General features: G+C 37.2%; 1 protein-coding gene across 1 annotated transcript; it reads left to right on the forward strand.

Annotated features, from left to right (window-relative positions):
• The first annotated feature begins 113 nt into the window (after positions 1-113).
• On the forward strand, positions 114-19,915 carry arhgap1 (Rho GTPase activating protein 1). Its single transcript, XM_017709561.2, has 13 exons — positions 114-210; positions 4,981-5,150; positions 11,791-11,883; positions 11,999-12,086; positions 13,255-13,386; positions 13,577-13,663; positions 14,354-14,452; positions 14,749-14,859; positions 15,474-15,550; positions 15,885-15,962; positions 16,103-16,231; positions 16,412-16,515; positions 17,381-19,915. The coding sequence occupies exons 2-13, from the start codon at positions 5,015-5,017 to the stop codon at positions 17,549-17,551; spliced, it is 1,305 nt and encodes a 434-aa protein (XP_017565050.2). The 5' UTR covers positions 114-210; positions 4,981-5,014; the 3' UTR covers positions 17,552-19,915.
• The last annotated feature ends 31 nt before the right edge of the window (positions 19,916-19,946 follow it).

Below are 19,946 nucleotides of genomic sequence, written 5' to 3' on the forward strand. Positions count from 1 at the left end.
TAACTTGAGCAGCATTTGCCAAAAGCCTTTTCATTTACACATCTAATATTAAAGCATATAACTTTAAAAACAAGTATGTATATCAAATGAATCATCCTTAACGCGGGCTTTTATGGTGAAAACTTGTTGAAAGGCTCCAGCCGGAAGCGCCGCATTGAATTGGCTTGATTGTCACAGAGTGGAGAAATAGTCAGGGGCTCCGAACAGCAGGTAAACATTCAGTCTTTACTTTACCATTACGTGTGAGTTTTGGATGCATATGTTTACTATTTGATGTCCTAATGTTCTCTGTATTGTAAGGGAGAAAAATAAATACTCTCGAATGAATTTCTATTGAAATCGAAACAGGTTGCTGGCTAACCTTGTTAGCATAGCAGCCCTCTCCGCTTAGAAAATGGTTTATGCTGTTTAGCTCGTTAGCTTTCTGCAGCCTAGATATTGATATTGAGCGGCGAGTCACCACTATTTAACACGTTTTCCTAACACAAGCGTCAGAAACTTAGCCACTAACTGACTTCTGTAGCAATTTTAACATATCAGTTAATTAACCCTAGTGAGTGGTTTGCGTACGGAGCTGGATAACTTGCGAGCGGGGCTGATGCATCCAGATTCAAAGTAAACTAGGCTCCTGCATGTGCATTAATATTATACAATCACCTTAACTGGACACGAAGACAGATGTTTTCTTTTATTTGGAAGTTACGCAAAGACTGATGTTTTTTCAATTAGCAAACCATCTAAAGACTGTCAGCAGTGTCTAGATGTCCGACCGGACAAATAAATATACAAAGGTTGAGGCGTAACTACATTGTTGATATGAAGACTGTTGGAAAAGCTGTAAAGTTTATTCGTTAGTTGTGTTTACGTAGCGCAGTTTAACTATGTTACTTCACAAAAACGGTTGAAATGGCCAGTGAGATAAAAAATCTATTATTGTAGTCTTTAATACCTCCACAAGCCCCGATTAACGTTGAATAAATGGTAACCTTGTTGCACCTTGGATGTACACGGATAATATAATGACGTGGGACCTTTAGACGCCTATCTATATACATAGATTGTAGAAAGATACAGCTTACCACCCTATAGGTACTACTACTAATACACAATAGCGTAGCTAATGTCGTAAGTTTAACTTACTGTTCATTTTTTAATGAATACATTTGTTTACAGGAGCGCACTAATTAAAACTGGGTTCCCCGTCGATTAAAGACCTCCTGTGCCCCTGCTGCTCGGGTTCCTGTTAATGGAAGACGTGGGTTTGGTTCCTGTGTTCCTGATAGAAAGAAAAAGAAGCATTGGCTACATTAGTTAGGTTAGCTGTTATTATTGGCTGCTTCTATTATTGGCGATGGATAATTTTACTCTAAATGTCGAATAATAATAAAGGAGCCGATGCTTATGTTGGTTAGTGAGAACAGCGAAAGTGCCTACACGACGACCAGAACTTGGTGGGAATTTAAACCCTTTTTTCTCAGTACTCGTTAAAGCTTATCCATCCAAGTGTTCTCTAAAACACGGCTAAATATCAGTATTTTCACAGTACTGAAACACGAAAATATTCGCGGATAGAGTTTTACCACACCGCACTAACCGAAAACTGTGGTTAGTGAGCAACCTGTCAGAAAACGAAGGTGGAGGAGTTAGCATCGTCGCTAACCTGTCAGTAATGCCGTTAAATGTACGTTTAAATATATTTACAATGAGTGGACACTCTTCGCATGTGTGACCTTAAGTGCTATACTGTCGTTAATAACAAAGCAGGGTGTGTCCACTTCAGGCTTAAAAAGGAACCTCAAATTTTCGCGTTTCTGCTCGTGAACTGGCCTGTGTTTTGCTGCCTCTGACAGAAAGGACGACAGAAGGTGGTTTTCTTCACAGCTCTCGGTTTCCTCTCATCATGTTAGCGGTGACATTAGCGAAATCACATGATGTTGCCGAGAGCATCAGAACAAGCACACCAATACATGTATATTCCCTCCTGTTCACCTAAAACGTCACTTTTCTCGTTTACATTTACTGCCACATGGTTCATAGACGTTCCTTTTTTTCTAAGCCCTTCAGAGACGCGTGAAGGGGATATTGAGGCGATAGCGAACACAAGACAGCTATACTGCTATTAGTGTTGTACCACATTTTGTGGTACCAAACAGAATAGCTTTCTTTTACCAGGATTAGTAGTAATCTGTTGAGCATGCCTTGGGCTGCAGAGCATCAGAGATTGAAGATCTGAAAGAGTAACATTGTGTGCTGCAAACTAGGTGCTCTTGGGATCTATTCAAGGCAGTGGAGAACAGCGCCTGAAATGTGCCAACCGGTGGACAATGGCCTAAAGTATCACAGCAGAAAAGACTTTGAATTTTACATTGATTTTACTTAATCATTGGTTTAAAATCTCAAGGTTTGGCTAATACAGTGATATAATTTATATTAATGCAGTGTCAAAAGAAAGAAGTTACTGTTTAGTCCTTACCTAATTGTAAGTATTCCCTTTATTTTTTTGAGCAGTGTGTGTGTGTGTGTGTGTGTGTGTGTGTGTGTGTATGTATATATGTATGTATGTATATAGTTAGTTTGAAGTAGATAATAAATGAGATGCAGGCACAGGGATAGAATACTGATATAGAAATCTTCCAGATTGTACAGGATATGGATAGAAGATGTGCAAGATGTCAAGCTATATGTGTAAGTGCAGATTTGCTAGATTGAAGGTGCAAAGGATCAGAGTGAGTCTGATGAGATGTGGATGAGGTGGTGATTGTCCATGGAGAGGATGACTCAAAGGTGCAGTGACAGTCCCATAGACTGAATCTTACATCTGGACCTTATTTAATAGTTAACAATATACATTTAGACAGTGAACATCTTGGACTTTAAGATAAGAAATGGCATCAGTGTAGTTTTCCGTTATAGTGAATCAAAGTCATTAAAGTGGTGATCTGTGATTAGCATTATTATATTCGATATAATAAGTACTTAAAACACTTTGATAAACTCTTTCATTACAAAGAAATCATACCAATACCTTCTAGTTGGATTTAAGGCAGTTCACTGTCTAAATGTGTATTGTTAACTGGAATAAAATGAAGTTTCATGATGCTTATCACATATTGTGAAAATTTCTTTTAAGTATTTTATATTTTTGCCATTTCACCCAGCCCCTTTCTGTGATCAGATTTTGCCTTTCACCTCCTAATAGCTACAGTTATGTGACCTGATGGGAGCTGATCATTGATCAGCGCTGTCTTTAGAAGTTGCTGGAGTCGTGCTTCATGGTGCCAGTTGGCAATGCAGAGCATAGGCAGTAGCTGGAGTGTGTTTAAGTGGCACTGATGTGTGAAGCTGCCGTTTCTGTACAGCTGTGCAGCCACAGAGCCACAATTCTTCCTCCCCCCTGCTCACCCGTGATCTATAAAGAAGAGAAATGTCACGGCAGATCAGTATCTGAATCCAGCAAGCGCTCATGCTTTTAGCCTTATGGCCAGGCACGGGCACACACGCTCTAAAAATTTAAGGGGGTCTCCACTCATTTTGCTGTGACACGTTTACAATAGGTTGTTAGATCACACTGTTTGAGGCATTTGTCTTTTTTCTTTGGTTATAATTTATTTTATTATGTACTGAAAATGTATAAGCAACATTACATAGCACAGTAGTCTGTATTTATGCTAAAATTACAAAAGCTCACGGAAGGTGTTATCACTTTTCATCTCTTGTGGTGTGCAGCATGATTTAGGCTGTATGGATATATGAGTGTATGATGGTGAGCATGAGAAAGAGACAGCAGTTTGTGGTGAATGATTGCACAGCAATGGTACTGCACAGTGAGAGGGAGAAAAAGAAAGAGTTGACCTCAGGGCAGCAAAGACATATTAGATTATGACTCTGAGGAAGACTAGAATAAACCCAGTTCATGAATGTATTTCTAAAATGTCACTCTATGCTTCTGCTTCTGATGAAGATATGTTTCCTCAGACTAGGGTGTGCATTTGGGTTTATTTGTGGATGATGGTTTGACAGTTTCCGGTGTGACTGATGGGGGCTGGTCATTGTTTAAAAGAAAATGTATTGCAATACCAATACTTTCACTTCAATATCAGATGTACTACTACTGGCCTGATGCAGTCATTTTTTATTGTATATAACTGTTAAAGTAAAAGTTTAGTGACCCAAGTCGCTGTTTAGTTATCTTAGCTGTAACGTTGTAGGTCCCACCTGACGACGACATAGCTTGAGCTCAAATTAACTTCACTGGCCACTGCCATCTAAAGGTATTAACATCAAATATACAAACATTTCTCACCACTGCTCTCTAAAGGTCTTATTAACTGATATCACATATACAAACATTACTCACCACTGCCCATAAAGGTGTTATTAACAAACATCAAATGAATAAAAATTACTCTCTACTGCACTCCAAAGATTTTACTGCACCAAGTCAGAGGAACTGTTGATGTTCTTGTAAGACCAAGGACAATGAATGTGTTTTAGCTTTGCTTTTTTAAAAAAAATGTTTTATTTTATTTACTTTATCAACCAAATATTCTTTTTGTGGGGATGTTCATATAAATAATTGTGATTAGTTCAAATAATTTAAATAAGACAATTGTGTTATAATTCTGATGGGGCTTACTTTCTTTTACTTGATTTGGATTGGAAGTCGGTATTTTTAATGACATCAGTGGCTTGCAGACTCGTTAAGAAAAGCTGACATTAGAAATTTTCAGTATTATTTAGACAGTTGCACACACAGTGCCACTTGTAGGAGTGACTTTGTAGGTATTGAAATTTGGTATTGAAATACATACATTTTTTTTTTCTTTTTGGAATATTCTGTAGTATTGAAGTCATTTCATTCAGTACAACAAAAGTGTTGAATTTTCTACACAGCCTGTTGAGAGACTGGTGTATTTGTATGGCTCTGTGTATTATTTTTAGTATTTGTAAGTCTGTGTCTATGTCTTTTGTGTTTACCAGGTCCTTCTTTGTAGCATTGTTGTAGAGGACCAACATGTCCTCGGATTTGCTGGTGGACCTGCATGATGACTTGGGTGGAGATGACTCTCCCAGCGCTGCTCTGGACCAGCTCAAACTGGTGCAAGACAAACAGTGGCCACCAGATGACCCTGTCAGCATCAGCAAATCTGGTGAGCGCCCCAAAGTTGGGAATCGTGTGTGTGTGTTTGGGCTGACTGTCAATGACCGAAGTAAAGCTGCAACAAATGTCAGTTATAAGTGCAAATAAATTTCTCTCCATTTCAGATTGCAGTTAGCATGCTCTCAGTTTCATACATTACTTAAAATAAACAATAGCATGCAGATTAGCTGTCTGAAAATTGTTCTGCTTTCGCTGGGTAAACTCGGATCGATAACTCTGATCACTCAATAAACTCAGTATAGCAGAGTGTAGCACATGCTCTCTTATTTATCTGCTTTAGTAATGTGAATTTATTAAAAATAGCAATAAGAAACATTCTCATTATTCATGTTTAGTTTTCATTAGTTACTGATTGGAAATCTTTAACATTGCGTTTGAAGGCATGTCTATTACATATTTTACCCGATCAGATACAAACCGTTTAATGTTATACCATTAAAATACTTTTAAACCACCAGGTTTCAGCAGTTATTAGAGAAAACCTACTCACACATTACAGCATATACTAGCGCACACACACACACACTCTCACACCAGCACTATATTATTAAATCCAACTACATTCAATCTATTAACATGTCAACATTAAAATTCATAAGCTTGGAACACATGTGGTATTGGCACATAGGATAAACACACTAAGATCCATCTCACTAAATTGAATGCTAATGTATGCTTATTGTAAGAAACCCATCTCTCCGCATCTGTCTAATATAAAGCAAAGTCACCACAATTTAGTGATTTTCTCTGCACCCTACCTTTCTGAACAAAATAAGGAATCTGTTCTAATAAACAAATACATTTCATTTGCACACAATGGCACTATATTACAACTCAAAGGACTATTTAATATGACAAAAATTATAGTAAATATTAACATTAGACTACATCCAAAGTTACCAATATGGAACTAAAAAAAAAACCCCACAGAAACAATGTCCAATTTTGGTTAGTGTCTTAAACGCATGACTTCCAAAGAACTCCGCAGGATACTTATCAGTTCAGTTCACATAATTTCTTTTCAGTAATTCACCCTGTCATAACGACACTCCTGTTTCATGGAATTTGACAGTTATATTAAGAGTGGTCATCTTTCCTGTAAATATACACTATATGGACAAAAGTATTGGGACACACCTCTTGAATGTGTTTCATTCAGTTACATTACCACAGGTGTGTAAAATCAAGGACCTGCAGTCTGCCTTTACAAACATTTGTGAAAGAATGAGTCATTCTAAAGAGCTAAAAATTCAAGAGTGGTACTGTAATAGGATGCAACTGTTGTAACAAGTCAGTTACAACTTCCCTCCTAGTTATTCCACGATCAACTGTAAGTGATACTATTGAAAAGTGGAAGTGTTTAGGAACTACAGTGACTCGGCCACAATGTGACACACCATATAAAGTTATAGAGCAGGGTCACTGAGTGCTTAGGCCTGAGGTAGACAAAGTAAACAAATCATGTACTTGAGTTAAAGTATAGATACCCAAGGTAAAATATTACTCAAGTAAAAGTAGAAGTCCTTACTCTAGACCTCAACTTGAGTAAAAGCACAAAAGTATTTGCCTTCAAATGTACTTAAGTATCGAAAATAAAAGTACTAAATGATTAATTATGGCTCTAATGTCCTGTTATTATTTTTGTAACAAGACTCATTTCTTGAACTCATTTTAGGTGAAAATACTCCAGTGTCTCTCTTGGTAAACCAGTCTTTTAATAGAATGTCATTAATTAGTGACACTGACATCTATTAAAATGATCATAAGCACAAAACAAAGAAGGCAAACAGTTTTCATCAGGTAGAACAGAGTGGCTCTGAAGTCACTTTTACAAACAAGCAAAGTTTCAGTTTAAGATTACTTTGTAAATTAGTAACAAGTTGAATAAAAACTTGCTTTAAACACAGGTTCACAAATAAGTTTTCCTTTACTATATTGTCTCTGTTCATAAACATAAACTAACTTAAACTAATTTACTATAAAATGAAAGTGTTTGTATGAATTCAGAAAAAAAAAAGAAACATGCCAGTCACAACTGCATATGTTTCTATATTGTGGTCTACTTACACAAAGATAGGTTAATTCCATCATTTAGGTAGACGTATGTGCTCCCAAATTTTTATGCTGCTGCACTGACGTTGAACCGTGTGCTTGCATTGGGTTCGTATGACCAACAGGTCAAAACAAGCTCAGAACAAAGTGACCACTGTGCCCTGATTGGTGTTCTTGCTTTGCACTTCTTTTATTTTGACATGTTACGTTTTTATACACACAAAAAAACAAAAGGAACAACAGATTTCTAAAAATGTAGTGGAGTAAAAAGTAAGATATTTCACTTTGAAATGTAGTGGAGTTAAAGTAAAAAGCGCCCAAAATGGAAATACTTAAGTAAAGTACAGATACACGAAAAGACTACTTAAGTACAGTAACAAATTACATTTACTTAGTTACTGTCCAACACTGGACAACTTTATGCACATAGTACATAAAAGTTGCTGACCCTCTACTGATTCAGTAACTGCAGAGTTTCTCCTCTCGCAATATGATCACAAAATGTCTGTGCTGGGAGCTTCATGGCATGGGTTTCAGTGGCTGAGCAGGTGCATGTAAGCCTTACATTACCAAGCACAGTCCAAGTGTCAGAATGAGTAGTGTAAAGCTCATTGCCACTAGACTCTGGAGCAGTGGAAATGTATTCTTGGACTGACAAATTACGCTTGTCTATCTGGCAGTCTGATGGATGAGTCTGGGATTAGTGAATGCCAGGAGAACGTTATCTGCCTGACTGCATTGTGCCAGCTGTAAAGTTTAGTGGAGGAGGGATAATGCTTTGAGGTTTTTTTCAGGAGTTAGCCAAGGCAGTGAAGGGAAAACTTAATTCTTCAGCAAACCAAGACATTTAAGACAACTATATGCTTCCAGTTTGTGGGAACAGTTTGGGGAAGGCCTTTTTCTGTTCCAGCGTGACTGTACATCAGTGCCCTGGCTTGGTGAGTTTGATGTGGAAGAACTTGACTGGCCTGCACAAAGCCCTGACCTCGACCCCATCAAACACCTTTGGGATAAACCAGAACAGAGATTGCAAGCCAAGCCCTCTCATCCAATATTGGTGTCTGACCTCACAAATGCTCTTCTGGATAAATGGTCTGGAAAAATTCCCACAGGCACACTCCAAAATCTTGTAGAAAGCTTCCCAAAAGAGTGGAAGCTGTCATAGCTGAAAAGTGGAGACTAACTCCATGTTAATGCCTATGGGTTTAGAATGGGATGTCATAAAAGCTCTTGTAAGTATTCCAATGCTTTCGTATTTTGTGCCTGATTCTCCTGAAATTCCACCAACATTACTGTGGGTAAAAGGAAAAGCTGTAATGAGTGGCAAAATATTCTGTTCTGCTTATGCAGAAGAGAAACGTATAGAAATTGAATCTAACTCAGAACAGAAAATTAATTAGAAATCATTTAGAGTATATGCTGGTAGAGAACACCAGTAGGAACACAAGAATGAATTGTATAAATACAAATTCATTTGCAAATAAGAATTATTCACAAATAGAAAGCCCAATTTGTACTACAAAAAGTGAGACATAAAACCACTGAATACAGTAATAAATTCAAACCTTATTAAAAGTAGCTACTGATGCTGCTACTTCAGTGTGTTGAATGGGCAAGCAGTATGGATTTAAAAGGGACCTTCAGTTTTTCTTTAGTGTGTTGTATAACCTTTGTGCATGTAAACAGTCTGCAAATTTACAGTGTAAAGTATACACCAGGGGGAGTAATTCTCTCCCACAGAAACCACTTTTCTCAGCTGTCCTAAGTGCTTTCTTGGAATTCCAGCCCTTTTCTCCTTTGTTACAAGATAATGCAATCTTGTAACCAAATCCTTATTGCCTGTAGGACGGAACTTGTAGCAAGGATGCCTTGCTTTCAACCACACTGTTGGTTGACCAGTCAGAACAGTGTGGGCCAGCTGACCAATTAGAGCACTCTAGGCTCATCAGGAGGTGGGACGTATAGGCATATTTTAGATGAAGGGTGAATAGAGTTGCACAGTATGAGGAAAAATATGTTTTGGAACATTGAAGCAATCTATTCTCATAGACCCCTAAAATAAAATTCTGAGCATTGAAAATGAGCATAATGGGTCATTTAAAAGAGAATGTGAACAGGAGAGAGAATATGTGACCTTAGCTATAAATAAAATAAAAGCTGATGTGGGTATTTAATATTAATTAGACTCAGTTAACTGTATGGACTAATTATAGACTTCTGTATAGCAAAAGTGTTTTATCAGTTTCATTAGTTCAGACAGCTTTTGCACTGTAAACATGGAAAAAAAAATAAATGGCGCCATTTCAATTAGCTTACACAGAAAAACAAACATTTAATTCATTTCTTGCAAGTGTATCCCATTTCTCAAACATTCAAACAAAAAAAATGTGAGAGACCACACTGAACTCGCACTAAAGTGGTATTACTCTTTTAGAAATATTGGATATGAATGTTAAGAGCTTGAGAATATAAAAAGCTGCATGTCCCGCAAAGATACCATGCATATCCACACACGGTCTTAATGAGCACTTATGCACTTTTGATAAATTCAGAATACCTCATGTTAATTTACATTGAAATGTTCTAAATGGGATAGGAGCATTTGTGATGACATTGGAACTCAAAAACCGAGTCCTTGCTGTGATGATCATCAATGGGAGTGTAGATAAATGATCAAACACGCATCACTAATTATGGTTAAAAAAAAATCATGTAGGCCAGTCTGTGACCACATTAAAGATTCACTAAAGCATCTTTTGTAAAATACTTTCTACTTACAGTGTGTAGCACTATTGCACTGTGAAATTTATTCCATATTGTTGGTGTAGGTTTGCTTCAAGCACATTTTTGTTTTTAACAGAATTTTATTTTACTAGAGGTTTTAAGTTAAACAGTGCTGCAATTCTATTTATGTTTGTAGATTCTGCATCAGAATAATATCAGCAGTGGACAGATGGATAATTCTTATGAAACAGCCTCCACAAATATTTGAATGCCATAATCATAATGCAGATAAATATTAGTCAGATTTAAAAATTGGTAATTTTGTAAATCAACTGGAGCTCTGTGTGGTACATTAAAATAGAAAAATGAATTGCTTAAATGTAAGTTTCTTGGGTCATTTGAATTCAGTGTCAAGGTTCATTTGAAGAGAGGTCAGAGGTTTATATGGAAATAATACTCGTTTCAGTGTGTGTTTTAGAGAGTGTGTGAGAGTGGGGAGTCGGAAAGTGTGGTTCTCTGCCTGAGCGATTGCTGCAGCAATGCTGTATGGAGGGAAAAGAACAAATAACAAATGCAGAGAATTGAAGTTGATTAATGCTTGTGTGTTTGTGTATAAAATTGTACTAGATAAGAAGATTACACTATGCACACACACCCTTCATCATTTCCCTGTTACTTTTACATTGTCAGGTTTCTGTAACTTGTTATTTCTGGCTTCTATCTGGGACAGAGTTCACTTCTTTCCAGGAGCTTCATGTCCTAATAAAGGCGTGTGAAAGATATAGTACTGTGCAGAAGTCTTGGGCATGTAAGAAAATGCTATTTATCTGGACATTTAGCATGTGTTGCTTAAAACAACACTAACCTTTTAATAAATATAAATTAAAAAATCCATTTTCATTTTGTGTTTTATGTGTGCAGCAGTGCTGTTTTTGGGAAAGCCCAGTATTTACAGTTACTGTTCAATACCTGCTTCAGCTATTCAGTCCTTCAGTAAATTAAAGTAGGTGCTGCTGATGGCAGTTAACAAATCCATGTGATTTAGTTCAGTAGTAAGTCAAGAGCCAAGTCTATGTTCTTCTAACTGTATTCATCTAAAGTCTGAGACCACACTTTCTTCATAAAAGCCATTTTAAACAAGTTATTATTTTTTTATTGTCAGAACAAGCATAATCATGAGAACCAGAAAAGGCAACCAACTTCATTGAGCCTTTTGTGTAATTCCTTGTTACATGGATGTGTAATTAACTTATACTAAATGAAACATTTACTTGTATTTAATGGCCATTGTGGCTGAAAATCAAATGAATGAAGTGGTCTTTTTTTTTGAAGACAAAAATCTTACATTTCACTTTGTTTACATTTATTAGTATTCATTTGTTATGTAGTGATTACTGACAAAACCACTGCTGGGATTAATAGTTTTAAACAGTTTTTCTTGACTGCATGAGACTTTTGCATGTTACTGTAAATTGGTGGCACATTCATTTACAGGAGTGCAAATTTTGTGATTAAACTAAAGGAAGCTGCCTTAGGTCACCTGTTGAAATTTTGCCAGGATGAGGCTAAAAAATTAGAGTACATTTATATACCATTTACACTTAAGGAGTAATGTTTTCAAGAAATTGGATGATTTGCAAAAGCTGTTTACTTTGTAGTGCAGCAACCAATTACATCTGCTTGTGCATTCAAAACAAAGCATATTTATTAAAGGGGCATGCACACAATTTAGCACGAATATTATATGATGGCCTTTGAGTCATTGCACTCGCGTTTTTCAGAAAGTCTGAGAGCGCTTTCATTTCATAGTACAGAATAGCTTAAATGTATTAATGACTGTTTCTTTTGCATAGCTACAGACATTAAGAGCCTCAGTGAGGGCTCCCACCTGGCACGGGATGACCCGTTCTACGAGATTGCAAAGCATCAAATAGTGGAAGTAGCAGGTGAGCCGTCAAGTGGTTACGAATTTCTTATCTATTAAGCAAGAATATTGTAAACGGTAACTTTTCGTTATCTTTCTCTCTCACTCTACCTCTGTTATATGTATTCTCTCTGCAGGCGATGATAACTTTGGGCGGAAAGTGATCGTTTTCAGCGCATGTCGCATGCCACCCCACAGTCAGCTAGACCACCATAAACTACTGATGTAGGCATCTCTTCTTCCTAAACTTCTTGGCCGATCTTTGTCTTGAATAACCCCTCTGAGCAAAGTCAGCGAATCTTGTTTTGGTCTGAGTCACAAGTGTTGCGGAAATAGAACTTCCTCTAGATCGTTCTCATGTTCTTTGCTTATATGGTAGAGTACTTACTTTCAAGGTAGAGTAAACTAGTACAAACAGCTGTAGAATTTACTGTTGTTTGATGTGCTTGAGTAATATAATGATTATTTAGATTATTGAGTAATCTTTTTTTTCTTCTTCTTCTTCTTAAAGGCGAAAAAATACCAATGGACTCAAGTGAACTCTAACAAACTTTATTCCATTTGTGCATAGCCTTTTAAAAATCCTAGAAGACTTAACTGGTAAAAAAATGGCTTTTAGACTGCAGTAAGACTCTACATTTATTTAATTTCCTGACAAAAGTTATTCATTTTGTGGTGTCAGGAAAAAAGCAGAAGACATTTTTGACAGAAAACTACAGGAAATTCTCAACAAATGTATATAATTTGTATTTAGTGTGTGCTTTTATTAAGGCTTCCATTCTTTTTGAGGGATTTGCTTTCATATTTTCAATCTGAAATCTACAGGGTTGTCATAGATTGCTTTTGACGATTCAAGTCATCCCAGTTACAGATTTAGACTCATGACTCCCTGAACCAGTTTTGGTGTTCCAGTGCAAGTTTTCTAATTTTTGTTTATTCCCTTTTCTCAGTAAAGGCTTCTTGACGGCTCCACATCCTAGTGCTGAGGCCTGTTCTTGCAGTTGAAGAATGGACAGAAACATGCCCCTCCCCTCCCTAAATACTGATGTAGATTTGATAGTATACTTGATATCTAAGGATTCTGTGTAGTTTTTTGTTAAATATTTGTTCCCTGCATTTTTCCTGATGATGAAGAATGAATAACTTGTACTCAATGGCCTTTTAGACTAGAAATTAAAGTTTTGTATGTAAAAAAAAAAAGTAAAAAAAATTAAAAGATTTTTTTTGTATGTAGGTTAGTCAAACATTCTGAAAGGTTTTTGATGTGCAAGTAGATTGTCAGTTGCTGTGAGTGATTTGATAGATTACTGTTGCATATGAGCAGAAATGTTGCACTGATGCTTCTGAAGTGTATGTTGATGAGTGCAATGTGATGTATTATGATAAATTGCAGGTACCTGAAGCAGACATTAGACAAGTATGTGGAAAGCGATTACACACTCATCTACTTCCACCATGGTATGACCAGCGAAAACAAGCTGTCCCTCAGCTGGTTGCGAGATGCCTACCGTGAGTTTGAAAGAAAGTAAGTCAAGTGAGCATCTCCTTGGCCAGAAGTCTCTCCATCTTTGCTTGCTTTCACATTTGGTTTAATTTTGACCCAGTGTATAAAACAAAAAAAGCAATACTCTATTGGATGACATAATTATCTGCTTTATTTGTTTGTTTCCACATAATGTGTGGTAAAGCTAACTCTGTGTGTTTGCTTTTCTCAGGTATAAGAAGAATATTAAGGCATTTTATATTGTTCATCCCACCATGTTCATCAGAACAGTCCTCATTTTCTTCAAGCCACTTATCAGGTTAATACTAAATATACTTTCATATTCTGTATGTTCTGTGTTATATACAGTGCTATGTACTATATCTACCGAAATAGCAATATCATAGCATCACAATACTTCATCATTTTCACACACACACACACACACGTCTATGCCGCTTGTCCATCTGGATTGCAGGGTCATCATTTCTCAATCCACAGAATTTTTCTGAAGTTTGGTAAGATTTGAATAGACCAAAAGTACTGGTAGTGTCACATTTTAAAAGATCAAAAACTATTCATTTGATGACTTCTGTTCAACCTTCAGCATACTGTGCAGCACAAAATCTAATGAAGCAGGGCTAATTATACTTTATCTTTGTAATGAACTATGCATTTCATCAGTATTCTTTAAGTACTGACATCCATATTATGCTGAGAAAAGCATATTATGACAATATGACAAATTATCATGATAATGGTATCATATTACCACAAAAATACTTTACACAGTCATGGAGGCCACAGTTTTGTGGTTTTAACTGTGCTGTACAGTGCAGGCAGGCCTCCAGGACTGGAGTGTGGAAACCCTACAATAACTACTGTATTCCTAGGTACATGTACTCTATGTGCATGCATGTAAGTTTCAAGTATACAGCTGGAGTAGTATAGTCAATTTAAAAAAAAAAAAAAAGATTTTTGTGATTCTGATGTGTGCCTCTGTTCACAGCTTTAAATTTGGTCGTAAGATACACTACGTAAATTACTTGAGCGAGCTGGAAGAGATAGTGAAGTGTGATCAGTTGGTGATTCCCAGTCGAGTCAGAGCGTAAGAGTCTTGTACACTACACTACACTAACATAGTCACAGCTTTATATGCTTACACACACACACACACACACACACACACACACACACACACACACATATATATATATATATATATATATATATATATATATATATATATATATATATATAATTTGTTTATTTATTTATTGTGTATTTAACTACTTTAAAAATATATATTTTATTCAATATATACATTGCACATTATGGTCAAAGCAAGTTTTCTGTGCACACTGTACACATTAGTTCACCTTGTCTTTTTCTGCCTGTCTCTAGATATGATGATAAGATCCGTCTAAATCTGAAGCCATCTGTGGTCCCTGGCCCAATATCACCACCTCGTAGCCCACCTCTGCCTTTCCAGCAGTTCGGGGTGCCTCTCTCAGTGTGAGTGTCAGTTCCATTCTTTATATCATTTTCAAATAGGAAATTTGTTTTGTTTTACTATATACTTTGGTTTACTATCAGTGTGCACCAGCATAAGGGGAAAAATAATATTGACCAGTAATACGTTTCCCCTCTCAGATGTCAGATAATTATACACACACCAGAGCACAGTGCTGCAAACTGATCTGTAGTAAAAAATGTAGCTGTTACTGGCATGGTTGGCACAGCTGAGGTTAGCCAATGAGCTAACATTGCAGTCTAAACTTGTCTACCCCAAACAGTAAAACTGCAGACATTATGATAATCTTTCAGTTTGTTTCCCTGACTGATTTATGTATCATGTGTTTCGTGTGATTATCTATAGCCAGTGGGGAAGAGATGTTTAAAGGTTTGTGTTCAAACACTGGGTAAATTAGCTTTTCTTTCGTATAACCACAAAAGTTGAACTCCATTGAGATTTCACACCAGTAATTTCTTTACCCTGGAAGTTTGGGATTTGAAATTGTTCGCAACAAATACAATTGAAATGAAAGACATTTTGTTCCCAAAACCAGTGTTAGTGGGCCTTTGGGTGAGGTTGGTTTTAGTGATGAGTGGACTATGTTTGTGTTAAGGTTGAGAGATAGAGGTGCAGACTCTGAGGGAATTCCACTGGTGATGCGAGATACCATCAGCTTCTTGCAGGAGCAGGGTGAGCTGCATTTTCTGCCATTTATCCTTTCAGAGGTTTTCTAGTTTCCAGTTAGTTAATTTACTATATGTGTTTCATTACTTACTTGTGGGTTAATTTCCCACACCTAGGATAAAACAGCTTTTTAGTGGTGAAATACCTTTGGCTTTGAATTTCAGTTTGCGACTAGGCTCGAGCAATGCTTGGGAAAGCACCCCTGTTATTTGTGGTTTAGTAATAGAGTACAGCCTTGTTCACAATCAAGTATAGTCATACATCGGAAATCAAGTGGGGGATTATGATTTTTCTCTCTTTCTCTCTCTCTCTCTCTCTCTCTCTCATCTCTGTGGCTCAGGTTTGCAAACAGAGGGAATATTTCGGCGGTCAGCTAATGTTAGCCTTGTGAAAAACATCCAGCACAAATACAACTCAGGTACAAGCAGGATTCAGGATTCTACTGAAGGTCTATTGTATACATGCATCTAACAAACAATAATAACACTTTTTTTTTCTTTTTCTTTTTTTTTTTAATGACGATCCACTTTTGTGTACACATTGCATATATGTGTGTAGGGGAGGAAGTGAATTTCTTTCAGGTTGAGGATGTGCATCTGGCTGCTGTAATCCTGAAGACATTCCTCAGAGAGCTGCCAGAACCTCTGCTTACCTACAAGCTCTACAATGATGTTGTCAACTTTCAGTGTGAGCATACTCCTGATTTTGCTTTCTCTAGCACAGCACTGATAACTTCCAGACTCTTATCACGGCATCAAGAACTTCCCAACAGAGTAAAACTATTGACATGCTGGTACATGCAGTTTTGTGTGGTTATTCTGGATACATGATCATTTATTTGGCCTCTCTCTCTGTTTTTGTGTTCAGATGTTGACAGTGAGTCTCAAGTCATCACGATCAGAAACATGCTGATGTCACTTCCTGAGGAGAACACTGCTTCACTGCGCTTTCTCATTCAGTTCCTCGCTCAGGTAAGCAACTGTGTGGTGGTGACAAAACATGCATATCTTGTCTAGCAGTAGATGTGTTATGTTGTACATCAATATAAGTGTATTCCCTTTTGTTATTTGTAGCATTCTGCACACTGATCATTACTAAAATGGACAATTAATTTTAGACAATCTGGGGTAATGCCAGAGTATGCCAAAGGTAGCCGTTTACACATACGTTTTAAAAATTGTGTGATTGCTAGCAGGGTTACATTAATATATATATATATGTATATACACTCCTGTTCGTTTTTTTTTTTTTTTTTTTTTTTTTTTTTTTTTTTTTTCTTTCACACTTTTGCAGGCAACCTGAACTCATTCTACCTCTTTTGTCTGCATGGTTGGCGTATAGCTTAGATGTCCATAGCCCAGTTTGAGAAAAAAAAGTTTGTGCACAAGTTGCTGATACACAACCATCTGATCATGCTATGCTTACCACAGAGACCACAGAGATTGGTGGAGTGAGTTCCTGTTGTTTGAAAATTGACTGATTGCCAGTTCACTCAGCTCTTAAATATAAAGCAGTACAGAACAGACATATTGGAGAATGAGTGTGTGACCAGGCAGGGGGTGTGTTGGGGTGGTCTCGGCGTGTTGGAGGTTGTGGGGAGGGTTGCACCACTTCTTGACTTAAAGGCACAAACACCCGCCCCACAGGGACATGGAAGCCAATCAAGTGGCAGAAATTTTGGGGTGGCATGTGGGATCATCAAAGGCATCTTTTAGGTCCTTTCATGAAAATTATTAACAATCCCTGGGTTGTACATTTTGGCTTGATGGTAAAACTTTTCAAAGACTTTGTTTGACCATTACTGTTTTTAAAACATTTACTGTTGTTCTCTTTTAGGTGTCTGCAGAGAGTGAGGTGAACAAGATGACAAACACAAACTTGGCCGTTGTGTTTGGCCCTAATCTGCTGTGGGGGCAGGATGCTGCCATGACGCTCAGCTCTATCGGACCGATCAACAACTTCACCCGTACCCTGCTGGACCTGCATCAGGAGGTCTTTGCCCAATAATGAGCAGTGGAGTCCATTTAGAGCCCCTCCCACTCTAACTCAGCCCATAGTGCTGTGGCCCTTTCTCTCTCTCCTTAAGTGTTGCCAAATGCATGAGTGTTGTAAACGGGTGAGGTTTCGCAGGAGGAAATTTGGCAGGTACAGGATTTGTGCAGACTTCTGGTATCAGAGACTGAATTTTTTTTTTTTCCAGAATGTCATTATTCTTCATGGTGTTTCCTTTTTAGAAATTCAGACAATCAGTAAAAAGTCATTTGTCCTTGAGGTCATATAGCTGGCCAAGCAGTTTCACAGTCTCTGCTCACACACCAAAACATGTTCACTTAGTTCTGTTGTTAATCTCCTTTTTTTTTTAAGGTTTAGAGGAGTATTTGGCTGTGATTTTTGGACCGTTTTCAATGGATTTGCTGTGAAAGCAAAAAGCCCTATCCTGCATAGTCATAGCTATGGACCAATATAAAGCACTAATACACAAACTTGAAACACTTGTTTTAAACATATGATATTGCCTTTAAATGCTCTGTTAGTCTTTATTTTTACTACATATATATTATTTGTATGATCTTTTTTATTGTATTTGTCTTTTTTTTCCAAGAAAATACTGTAGATGGTTGCAGCTCTGATGCTAGCAAACAGGAAGAAGGCTTAAGCTTTTAAGTTAAAAATAGCTATACCACATATTTGCATGCCATGGGCATACTATATAGTCTAAAAGTCAGAGACCACCCTCCATTTATTTAATTTCCAATCAGATCATTTATTAAGTACAATTTATACGTTTTTCAGTATCTGAAAATTAGCAGTTTTTTTAAACTCCCTTTGACATTCTCTCCTTTATGGGGAAATGTCCATAAAGTTGTTGTGTAAAATATAATTTCCCAAGAAATGTCTTCTTAAAATGAATCACTTTGACTATATTCTAATGGCCATTTTGGCTGGAAATTAAATAAATGACGAATGGTCTCTGACTTTTGCAAAGTACTCTACTTTTGATGTAAATTTGTCACATTCTTATTATTGCTGTTCTTAGACATAAAACCAGATGGTGATCTCAGAGGCACTGAGATACTTGAAGCTGAGTCAGGGATTCCATGAGTGCTGATTTTAAAATGGGCTTTTTGCAGTAACCATAACCATAGCGACCATAAGCACTCTGTCTGAGACATTTCTTACATCTAGACCCAGAGCACCAGTGTGTTGGTCCTCTATTCACACACAGTTGCACAGTGACCCCTGTTGTTATGGCTGTATATACTAATTCACAGGGCTTTTAATGAAAGTTTCACTCTCATTTTGTGAAAATCATTTAGACAAATGGAATGGAAATGGCTGTTATTCTGTACTGATACCCTTGCTCTTCTGTCTCTTCTCTGATGTGCATGTGTGTGGGTTTAATTGTATGTGGCGTTCAGCAGTGCTATCGTTCACCTGTATGTTTTATTTTACCCAAAGACCAAATGCTTTGAATTGGGTTTTTGTTTTTTCCTTTGTTTCTTTGCACCGGGTTTCTGAATCAGATATAAAATATGCTCTAAATCAGAGTTCTTTTATTTGTTCTTCTGGGCATATTCTGTCAGAGTTCTTTAGCTAGCTGGTCAATTAGAATACAGCTGGAGTGCCTGGGACATGCTACATAAGGATTCAATTTGGAGTAAGGACCTGTATTATCTGTTTTAATTCACACTATGAAGAAACGTATCATAGCAGATCTAAAGATGTTCAGCTGCGAAGCTGCATATAGTTTCATAGGGCTCTGACAGAAACTTACATTTTGCTGTATTCACAGGATAGGAGGGCAAAAAATCTGCTGACTCTTTGCACACGGGAATGTTTTCCCCCATGAAGTTTAAAGTCCAGGACTCCAGCACTTGCAGCAGGGACAAGGAGAGTTTAGCACTACCCAAGTATAGTATTGTAATGCCTCCATATTGAAATGTAATGTTTACTGTGTGTGTGTATGTCAACCTCAAAATTCATGTCAATACACTGATGTGTTGACATGTGGATCAGTGGCTTAAATTGTTTAGTGAAGCTACCCCAAAACCCACGTGTTTGTGTGCCTTAATAAGGTTAACTGGCCATCAGATTAGATTAGGTTATAATGGATTATAGCTGTTTAAACCTTCCTCTGCTCAGATCTGTGAACTTTGTGCTGTTCTGTTTAAATCTTGTCCCAGTGCCAACCAGTTTAGCTGTGCTATGGATATCTGTATTTCCGTTTTTCAGGTGGAACGACCTGTGCTTTTTTTCTCTGTAAAGGTTCTTTGCTTTTATCTTATTTGTTCAAACGTACTTCTGCTTTCAAGGTCTATACTTTTGTAAATGTGGTAATGGTATATGAGTAATAAATGGTATATGATGGTATGCAGTGTTTGCATGAACGGGATAGAAGAAA

Source organism: Pygocentrus nattereri, chromosome 25, assembly GCF_015220715.1.
Source record: "Pygocentrus nattereri isolate fPygNat1 chromosome 25, fPygNat1.pri, whole genome shotgun sequence".
Lineage (NCBI taxonomy): Eukaryota > Metazoa > Chordata > Actinopteri > Characiformes > Serrasalmidae > Pygocentrus > Pygocentrus nattereri.

Bases quoted from the DNA above. Each gene is read 5' to 3' on its own strand.
- arhgap1 (XM_017709561.2), top strand. From the start codon at position 5,015: ATGTCCTCGGATTTGCTGGTGGACCTGCATGATGACTTGGGTGGAGAT. The intron at 13,664-14,353 runs GTTAATACTAAA...CTCTGTTCACAG, and splicing joins TTCTTCAAGCCACTTATCAG to CTTTAAATTTGGTCGTAAGA. The intron at 14,453-14,748 runs GTAAGAGTCTTG...GCCTGTCTCTAG, and splicing joins ATTCCCAGTCGAGTCAGAGC to ATATGATGATAAGATCCGTC.